The sequence below is a fragment of the Clytia hemisphaerica genome, unplaced genomic scaffold (assembly GCF_902728285.1).
Source record: "Clytia hemisphaerica strain Z4C2 unplaced genomic scaffold, Clytia hemisphaerica genome assembly, whole genome shotgun sequence".
Classification (NCBI taxonomy): Eukaryota; Metazoa; Cnidaria; class Hydrozoa; order Leptothecata; family Clytiidae; genus Clytia; species Clytia hemisphaerica.
Genome location: NW_027104207.1, coordinates 1,433,490 through 1,443,078, shown reverse-complemented (window position 1 = coordinate 1,443,078; position 9,589 = coordinate 1,433,490). Strand labels below are relative to the sequence as shown.

The 9,589-nt window shown below is 37.8% G+C and overlaps 1 protein-coding gene across 1 annotated transcript; it reads right to left on the bottom strand.

The window, feature by feature from the left end:
• Window positions 1-1,877: 1,877 nt before the first annotated feature.
• Window positions 1,878-8,632, bottom strand: LOC136815401 (uncharacterized). Its single transcript, XM_067071841.1, has 4 exons — window positions 8,610-8,632; window positions 8,225-8,362; window positions 4,317-5,064; window positions 1,878-1,886 (listed from the first exon to the last, which is right to left on the bottom strand). The coding sequence occupies exons 1-4, from the start codon at window positions 8,630-8,632 to the stop codon at window positions 1,878-1,880; spliced, it is 918 nt and encodes a 305-aa protein (XP_066927942.1).
• Window positions 8,633-9,589: the final 957 nt, after the last annotated feature.

Genomic DNA, 9,589 nt, shown 5'->3' with positions numbered 1-9,589 from the left:
CTTGGTGACAAAAGTAATTGACGTGCTAAAAAATCTGGAGCCCATTCAGCGTCGTTCTCCAGATGAAGAGTCTACAATCTAAGCTCGTGGAAAAAGTTCGAAGGAAATGTTGAAAAGTTGCTCGACATCAAAACAAGAAACAGTTGATGGATATTAAATGGGTGAGAATTCAATCAAACAAAACACCGTTCCATGAACCTTTGACAACAAAAAACCAACCTTGTTCAAGCAACAACAAATTAAGAAGAAGAATAAAGACCATGCAAAGGAAGTGATCAAAGTCAATCGGGATATCCCTCGAAAACTTTTGTCTATCTCAACGAAACTGCGGAGCCCAATCGATTTCAAAACCGTTTTATCCTATCCATTATGTCCAGTTCCACTTAGTTTGGCATTTCCAACGGAACAAAACGAGGCAACAAGAAAAGCCAGCTGATTGAAATCATACTTCCTTCCGTATTCCATCTTCTGGTGATCGCACCTGCAACACATTGATAGTTGATCTAATCGCTCATTAACGAATCACATCAAAGGGAAAGGCAAAACTTTCGCACAATTCATCACACGACTTCTTTCATCATTACCGAAAGGCCACCGTCGGGTTGATCTGGTCGCAGACTGTTATCGCGAATTCATCAGCATCAAGCAGGTGAAAGAGACAAACGTGGAGCTTCCGATTCAGAAAAAGTCTTATCAGATCTGTCGATACATTGGTACCTAGTGATCTTAACCGTTTCTATTCCAATTCCGAAAACAAAACGCAACTGATTCAGCTGACATTCGACTTCATCAACAAAGCAATCCCAAAAAGTGCCTCGACATCCTTAAATGTGACAGCATAGTCATGTCTGGTGACCAATATTGTGAGAAGGTAACTCGTGACAATGGTTCGAATGTGGAAAGTCTCGTTTCAGATCAAGAAGAAGCTGATACCAAACTTATTTTACATACGTTGACGCCCTCAACAGTGACGGCAATGTATGTATTCGTTCTTCATCGGGAGATACCGACGTTTTGGTCATTGCTATTGGTTTGCTTGGTGGAAATTCCCGTGTTTCTCGTTGACACAGGAAATGGCGAAGTAGGAAGAAAGTCTGGCTTGATTCAATTTCGTTGACAAGTGAGCAGCAGAATGCACTTATTGGCTTCCATGCATTCACCGGAAACGACGATGTATCCTGCTTCTTTCGAAAGAGTAAACAGATATGTTGGGGCAAAATGAATGACCAAGATAAGGATGATTGGACAGCCCTTTTTGGAAATCTTGGAGATTCGTGGGAGATTTCAGAGGATCAAATATCGAACTTCGAAAAGTACATCATGTTCACTATACTCATCAAAAAAAGTCAAACATAACGATGCAGGTTTCAGATTTCGAAAAAAAGCATTTGAAATCAAAACAAGTAGCTGACCTTTCCCTCCTTCCACCCTGCCGTAGAACTTCGTACAACACCTGAAAAGAGCAAATTACGTAGCAAAAATTTGGAAGTCAGCTGGGACAGCTATGTGGAACTACCCCCTCCCTCGCAGCACGGATGGACTGATGATGGAGAGATCTTTTGGACGGACGGAATGTTTCCCGACAGCTTGAATAACTTTGTCATTTCTGATGAAGATGAGGACGATGACGAGGATTTCGAGGACGATATCGAAGGCGATGTTTTCGATGAATCAGACGAAGAAGATGATTTAAGTGATGACGAGGACAGTGTTGAAGAATGATCATTTACATAGAATTTTGAAATATTTCGTAGTTTTTTTACAGTATAAATGTAAAACTTTAAAGATAAAATTTTCAATCAAAACGGCTAGGGTTTGTTTAAGACAGTTGTATTGCTATTCAGTAAACTACAATGAAGTTCTTTGCACTCCAATTATTATCCTTTCTGTAAATGAAAGAAGACAATGGTATTATTAGCATTAGCCAAGTTTGGAGGCGTTTCCGTAGAAAAATCGTAAAAATATGCAAAAGTTGGAGCTTTCTGGTCTGTAAAATACCACTTGGTCAGTAAAACTTCTTAAGATTTTCTATAGATGATTTCTCACTATATATGGATGTGTTTGTAAAGTTTCGTTAGTATTGACTTTATGGTTTCAAAGATATGACATTTTGAAATTACCTATTCAGACTACCTTAGATATGTCCTAGTGGTAAAAACAGCCATTTTGCCTTAAAAATAGCCATTTAAGTGTGGTTTCTTTGACAAAACCACCCAGGTTCATCATTAACATGCTAAAATTGATGAAAAAGGGCAGAACAAATAGGTAGGACCCATTTATAGACTTCAGGAAAAAGTTTTTGGTCATTTTTTCAAAAAAATCGTTAAAAAATCCAAAAAATCGACTTTTCTGGTCTGTAAAATACCACTGGGTCAGTAAAATTTAATAAAAATTTATAAGAATAATTTTTAATTATATGTAAACATGTTTGCAAAGTTTCATTGATATTGCAAGAGTATTTCAAAAGATATTGTAATTTTTAGTAACCTACCCCAGGCTATAGATTTTTCTATAACTATGTCACCCTCATCATCATCATCCTTCGACCTAGGTCCGAATGGACCTAGGTCGGAAACAAACAATAACCCTCCCTCCACAGCTCTCGATCAGCCATTGCAGTGCCCAGTTCCTCAATTTCTAGCCCTGTTTCTCGTTTCAAAGTATCAAGAAAAGTGCGCTTTCTCGAGCGCCTAGTGCCCGCAGGACACCAAAGTAAGATCTCAGACACCATTTCGTTTTTTGCACGGAAACAGTGACCTGAGAAAGAGAGCATCCTGCTAGTCAGGACAGAGGAAATTCTTGGGAGTCCATGATATATCTCTTGAAGGGTTGGGTGGTTGCGCCAATCAAGATTCTGGACTCTTTTCAAAAGATTTGTATAGCAGCCATCAAGGCTCTTCAGCATGGTTTTTGTCATGGTCCAAGTCTCCATCCGAGCCATATAGAAGAATGGGCTCGACAAGACTTCTAAAAAAAGTTTGAAGTTTAAGAGGCGTTAGACAAATTAGAGTGCCATATCTTTGTTTAACTTATTACAAGCTTTCCAAGCTAGACCTTTCCTAATTTTAAAATCGTTTTTTCAGAGCTGTTAATATGAGAGCCAAGAGATTTTAAAATCCTTCACAAGTTTGATATTAACACCCATTCTTGGAAGTTAAAGGGAGAACAATCCCAGAGGAGCTGATAAATTCAGTTTTTCCAGCATTGCAATAAAGACCGACTTGACTGGCCGAGTTTCAAGTGAGTGAAGAAGACTTTCAGACTTTCAGATTTTGAATACTCTCAGAAACTAAGGCAAGATCGTCAGCAAAGTCAAGATCGGTCAGAAAAAGGCCGCGGTTACGTACGCTTGCGCAGGGGAACTTTAATTTTGATTCCCTTGTCATTAGATAAGTCAACAGAAATTCTTAAAACATAATCTAAAACAATGATAAAAGAAAGGAGCTAAGGTGTCACCTTGTAGAACTCCAGCATGAATGTCAAAAATATCAGTGTCTCCATCAGCTGTAATGACCTTTGCTTTGGTGGACACGTAGAGTGCCCTGATGGCTGAAATGAGTTTCTCTGGAATGCCGTACAATTTAAGAATTTCAAACATTTTTACACGAGATATGGAATCAAAGGCTTTTTTAAAGTCAACAAAGCAAATAAAAGCATCTTTGTTAAGTTTTCGCATTTCTTCCAAAATACGCCTGATTGCTAAAATCTGTGTAAGAGTACTTCTTCCCTTCCGAAAACCATTTTGGTTTTTTCTTAGAAGAGGATCAAGAACTGGAACGATACGTTGTAAAAGAAGTTTGTTGAAGATTTTGGCGGCGATAGGCATAAGAGTGATGCCTCTGTAGTTGGATGCTAAGGTCAAATCACCCTTTTTTTGGAACAGGAATGATACCGCCAGTTAACCAAGCAGAAGGGGGAGTTAGAAACTCAAATGGTGTGATTACAAAAATCGAGAAGCATTTCCATAAAGACGGGGATCTTTCCAAAGCAGAGTTGGAATATCATCAAGGCCTGAAGATTTATTATTTGAAAAAAAGTTTAACGCAATTTGAAAGTTCATCAATTGTAAAAGGAGAAGTTGATATGGTCAAGCTCATCAAAAATTTGAGTTAAAGGGAGAGCATTAGTATTTAAAATAGGTTGGTTTCCAAGTAAAGTTTTAAAGTGGTTGAGCCAGTTTTCTCTTCTTTTATCTGGTGAGCCACCTTTGAGCTGAATAGAAGGGTGGTCTTTTCGACCTGTTAGATCATTGATCGTTTTCCAAGCGGCCGAGTGCTGATGGCTAACATGAAGATTGGAAATTGAGTTTATCTTACCCTGAATAAACATCGATTCGGCGTTAAGTTAAGGTAGGCATCATCCAGAGCTTTTTGAGCATCAGAGAGGATTTTTGATGTTCTTCTTGTAGGGCGTCGCTGATGTTTTAGTTTGGCCTCTACAAGTGCATTCCGTGCATCAGAAACAAGGTTGTTTTCAAAGAGATATTTCTTTTTGACTTTTTGTTTCTTTGGTAGAAGAGCAAGACTAACTTCTTTATTAGCTTTAATCAGATTTTGGTAACTTTTTCTCAATGTGTCGTCGTCTGCTTGAGCCAATGTATCAAATCTATTTTTCACTTCAATAGTGTAAGTAGTTCGGAGGTCGTGGTTACAATAAACCTGTTGCCAATCGATGGATTTCATTGGGTCAGGTTTAGACTTTTTAGATGATCTAAGGCTAAGAGAAATGCGACAGGAAACAATTCTGTGGTCAGAACCAACAGAAGAAAAAGAAGAATAGGACTGAGCATTGCGAACACTGTTCCTCCATTTGTTTCTTACAATCACATAATCTAACTGAGAGAGGCTTCCTGAAGGGTGTTGGAATGACCAGAGTTTGGAAGCCTTTTTCATAAACATTGTATTTGTTGCTAGTAATTGAAACTGTTGCATGAAGTCAAAGAGTTTGTTACCGTTCCGATTAGTTAATGGGTGGAAAGAGAACTTAACGTTGTCTAGGCCAAGCTGAGCATTAAAATCACCAGATATCACCAAGAAGTTGTGGGCAGGGGTGTTAAGGACAGCCCTAGAAAGAGAAGAGTAGAATTCATCAACTTCAGATTCATCAGAAACGTTGGTGGGGCTATAGCAAGAAATGAATGTTGTTTTCGGATTGCTATTAAATTCGGCGACAATAATACGGTTTGATACTTTTGAAAGTGAAATTAGGTTGTTCGCTGCTGTCACCCTACCCCCAAACACCCCCTATAAAACCCAAATACCACCTATCTGGCCCGTAGAGCTTCTGGTTCCGTTAATACTATATGCTAAAGAGTACAAAAAACCATATGGGGGTTTTTCTATCGAAAGGTTGCGCGACCGTGAGTCATCGCCTGGTCTATAAGTTGGTCTGCAAATAATAAGTTAGGGTCAGGGTCTTTGGGTGGTGGATGTTTTTCTCTCAGAAGATTTAGGGTTTTCGAGTCAAGCGGAAGTATGCCATTTTGCATGTTGTCCGAAAGTAATTTCAGAGCTGAGTTCCGGAGGGAAGCATGAAAAAATTTTTTTTTCCAATGCACAATTTTTCATATGCATTGTTCAAGTTTTTTTCAAAAGTATCAGACTCATGGTTTCCCCATGTATATTTTGATGAGATTATGCCATTTGAAGTATTATCTGTTTGCCCTTGTGGTGTGACAATATCTTCTGCTGGAAGGCTAGATGCTGGCATAATGTTTTCCTGAGCTTGACTCTGAACACTACGAGAAACCTCATTTTGTGATTGTGGTATTCTTTTTTTGCACTTTGGAAGGTGTTCTAAATAGTATCGTTCAATCTTGTATTTTTTGTTGCAGTCCTTACAAGAAAATTTGTATCCACTTACATTTTGACTCATGGTTTCTCGATTCTTGTGTTTTCTGATTGTATACAAAGAGCTCGTGTTTTTTTGGTTTGTTCAAGGCCCAATTTCTCCTACCTCTCCCTTGCCAAAAAGAGCTAATTGTAACAGATACCTCTCTTGTGTCTAGAAGTTGATAAATCTTTTGGTTGTATTCACTCTTCTGGTGATATTCCATTGACTTTTTCCAAACCAAGACAAATAATCATAAAAAATTCACTAAGATACGTCCGCCATTTTGAAACAACATTTCCAATAAGCGTTCAGTAAAATATTTTAGTTAAGCTGTTTTTCTAAAATTATCAGAGCATATTCCATACATGAATGGAACTATTTTCAAAAGGGATTGGTTTTCAGAAACTTGATTAAGACGTTGTTGAATCAATATTTCTATGTATCTAAATTTTCAGTTTGGACTTTGCATCATCGAAAATCTTGAAATATTTAATACAAATCATAAATTTTACATCCATCGGGTCGTCTCCCCGTATTACCACTGGGATTAATAATTTCATTTTAACTACACCTACGTTTTGGGGGCCCCAAACTTGCGTTTTGACAACCAGGGGTATACTGTATATATGTTATCAAACAAATTTATGCCCAAAACCCTCTAAATCACATTTCAAAGCTATGGTCAAAATTTTGTACTCTTAGGTTCCAAATAAACGGGGGGGGGGGGGGGTTGGAAAATTTTCTAGATTTTAATAAAAACGGGGGGACCTAATTGCCGGGGGGGGGGGGGTGGAAATTTTACTTCTGAAACCCAAAAATAAGGTGAAAATAGGCTAAAATCAGGCTATTTAGAGCAAAATAAGGGGCCTTCTCTTTGATAGCTGAAAATATACTTAGAGAATAATAAACGGGGGGTCCTAATATTAATAAGGTCCGGGGGGTTGGAAAATTTTCGAAAAATTAACAAGCGGGGGGGGGGCGTTTATTTGGAACCTAAGAGTATTCATATTTTGTGAAGAAAAGATATCTCGAGAGATCGCTCAAATCTCAAACCTCCGTTTTGGGGGACATTAGAAAAAAGCTACCTATCTTTAAGCGATTGAAAATTTTGAAAAAGAACTTCTGGGAAATAAAGTAGAGATGTCAAAGTTAAGTTAAGAGCAATTTAAAACATACTCACATACTGTAAACTTTGAAAACCGAGTTGAAAACAATCTAATCTAAATTATTTGTTCTTCGCAAAAAGGAGACTGGATCTGGTAATCTGGATTTGCTATCACCACAGATCTGTAAAGCCGAAGGGATTGATGACAAATAATTTCTTTATTTAGATTTTTTCGAAAAATTTTCTATTTGGCTACATCCCAAGTTATACAAGCTGTTTTCGTATGGAAATTTAGTGGAGAAAATTGCCAAAAATGAGGTTTTTTGGAGATTTTAAAGNTAAAAGGAGTTCTTTACCTACCATTTCTATGCTGGCTTTTATTATGAGAACTAGATGTTTACCTACCATTTTGTACAGGGGAGAGTGAAGTTTCCTGTGGTTGCCAAAATCAAAAAAATGGAAAATTGTTCAAGCGCATGCGCAGTCGACACTGTTAAACGGTGTATTTGGGGGGATATTCAGACTCGGTATCTCCTAGGTGCTCCACGGCAGACAAGGAACCAGGCCATTTTTCATGCCCTTCGTCCGGTTATCGGATGCTGCCCCTCCTGAAATCACTAAAATATTGGTAAAAACAGCCGTTTTCAAAATGACCGGATGCCGATTGGAGAATTAGAGAACGCCCGCCGCCTAACCACCTATCGCCCAATTGAATTAACAATACACCGTTTTGTAGTGTCGACTGTGCCCACATCCAAACAATTTTCCATTGTTTTGATTTTAGTGATCGCGGGAAGCTACCGGGGAAAGCCTAAAAAAACGGTAGGTAGAAATTTGGTTTTCATGAGGAAACTCAGCAGAAAAACGGTAGGTAAAGAACTCCTTTTAAACATAACTTCTTTTCCTCTTGGTGAATTTTTGTGAAATTTCCAGAGAGATTCATAAAATTATCATCGATATCATGTTCAAATATATAGCTGTTCATTAAATCAAATCAAATGACTTTGGAGGTTCGTTGAAATGGTGGCCAAATTGCCGTTCCATGTTTTGTCAGATAGTCCCAAGATGGAGCAGTTGATGGTATTAAGTTTGACAAAGTTCAATTAGTTTGATTTTAATCTACATGTCCCGCAGGATATGCGGGACACTTGGTAACTACAATGGTGATATTATATAATTAAAAATCCATACATAGGATAGGAATAAAACAGAAAAATTAAGCCAGACAGGATGAGAGCATTAGAACCCTTTAAATTATATAAATAATTCTTGAAAATAAAAACTCACATGTTGATTGTTTCAGGTTGAACATCCTTCTTGCGTTTCATAGGTGTCCTCGGCAGATTTTCCTTATACGCATTCAAACTATTGTATGGTGATAATCTATGACGCTTTTTGTAAGAGCATTTGCCACTGTCGATCTCTCTGTTTGGATAAATGTCTGTATTTTCTTGTAAGGGAAGTACTGACTCTCTGAATATTCCCCCAAATATTGCTTGTCATCCTGTTGAAATTGAAACGGCTGCTTCTTGTTATATCTTGACATATCTTGGAAAATTTGTAAGTTGAGACAAGTTAAAATCTATTACTTGTTTTGCTCTCCGAATTGAACGATAGAATACTTCGAGATTTCGATGATATAGGTGGATTTCTACTAGCTTCATTTGTATACTTTCCATAAACTTTGACATCCATTTTGTTATTCGTTGGTTGTCGAGAGACTATCGGGACGTACCGTAATTTTCGAAAGTAAAGATAAAATCAGGACTGATTTATAATAATATATTTAATGCAAAATAACTTTTCTATTACTTTGAAGGGATAATTCCAATTCATTTTGCTTAATAAATTGGACTGATTGAACAAAAAATGATGAAATAGTCCATTTTCATTTCTTTTGAGGTGAAAATATTTAGTCTGTGAATTATCATCTGTCTACTTCCGGGAGTCTATCAGGACGGAATCTTCGGAATCCGCGGGAAAATCGCGGATGAAGCCGCTGGGCTATGCTGATGCTCTCTGCTCTGGCCTGATCTCTTCTATTTTCGCACGCGCTTTGCCGTGGGATATTAATTCAATACAATATTAATCTCCAACAAGTAGCAAATGATATGATATTACCCAACGACTAAATTTTTTGTCGCTGGGCTTCACACCATCACTCTCCTCGAGTCTCCTCTCTCCTGGCGTTTCTTGCACTAAAAAACTAAAAGTAAGCAAGGCAGTGGACGGAATTTGCTAAAGAACTAACCTTCCCTGCCCCGTGGCCCCCATCTACTAAATCTGCTGAATATTTTCTTTCGCTGAAAACTTTCTGGTACGGTAGGTAGGTAGAAGACTCAAAGGCCGTCTGTGCGTTTTTTTTTCATTTATTATAAAATAAAAGGCCTGGTTTACCACCCTGAGTATCATCGCATCAGAGGCCGAGTTTTCAAAATAAAATATTATTAACCTCTGATGACCAATTGTTTGTAAAAAAATTAAAAATTCAATCGCGCATGTGTCAAGAAGAATGTGATGACTTTTGAGTTGTATTTCAATGACGCGAATAAAAAATATCAAATTAATGCATTGTACTTTTCTCTGTCCTGTGTTGATTGCGCTCTGGGGAATAGAATTGCGATTGGTTGGGAAAAATACGAATATGATTTC

Coding starts and splice junctions, on each gene's coding strand:
- LOC136815401 (XM_067071841.1), bottom strand. CDS start 8,632: ATGGATGTCAAAGTTTATGGAAA. Junction 8,363..8,609: donor GATGTCAAAGTTTATGGAAA/GTATACAAATGA, acceptor TTATCCAAACAG/AGAGATCGACAGTGGCAAAT. Junction 5,065..8,224: donor CAACCTGAAACAATCAACAT/GTGAGTTTTTAT, acceptor TTCTCTTTCTAG/GGCTGTCCTTAACACCCCTG.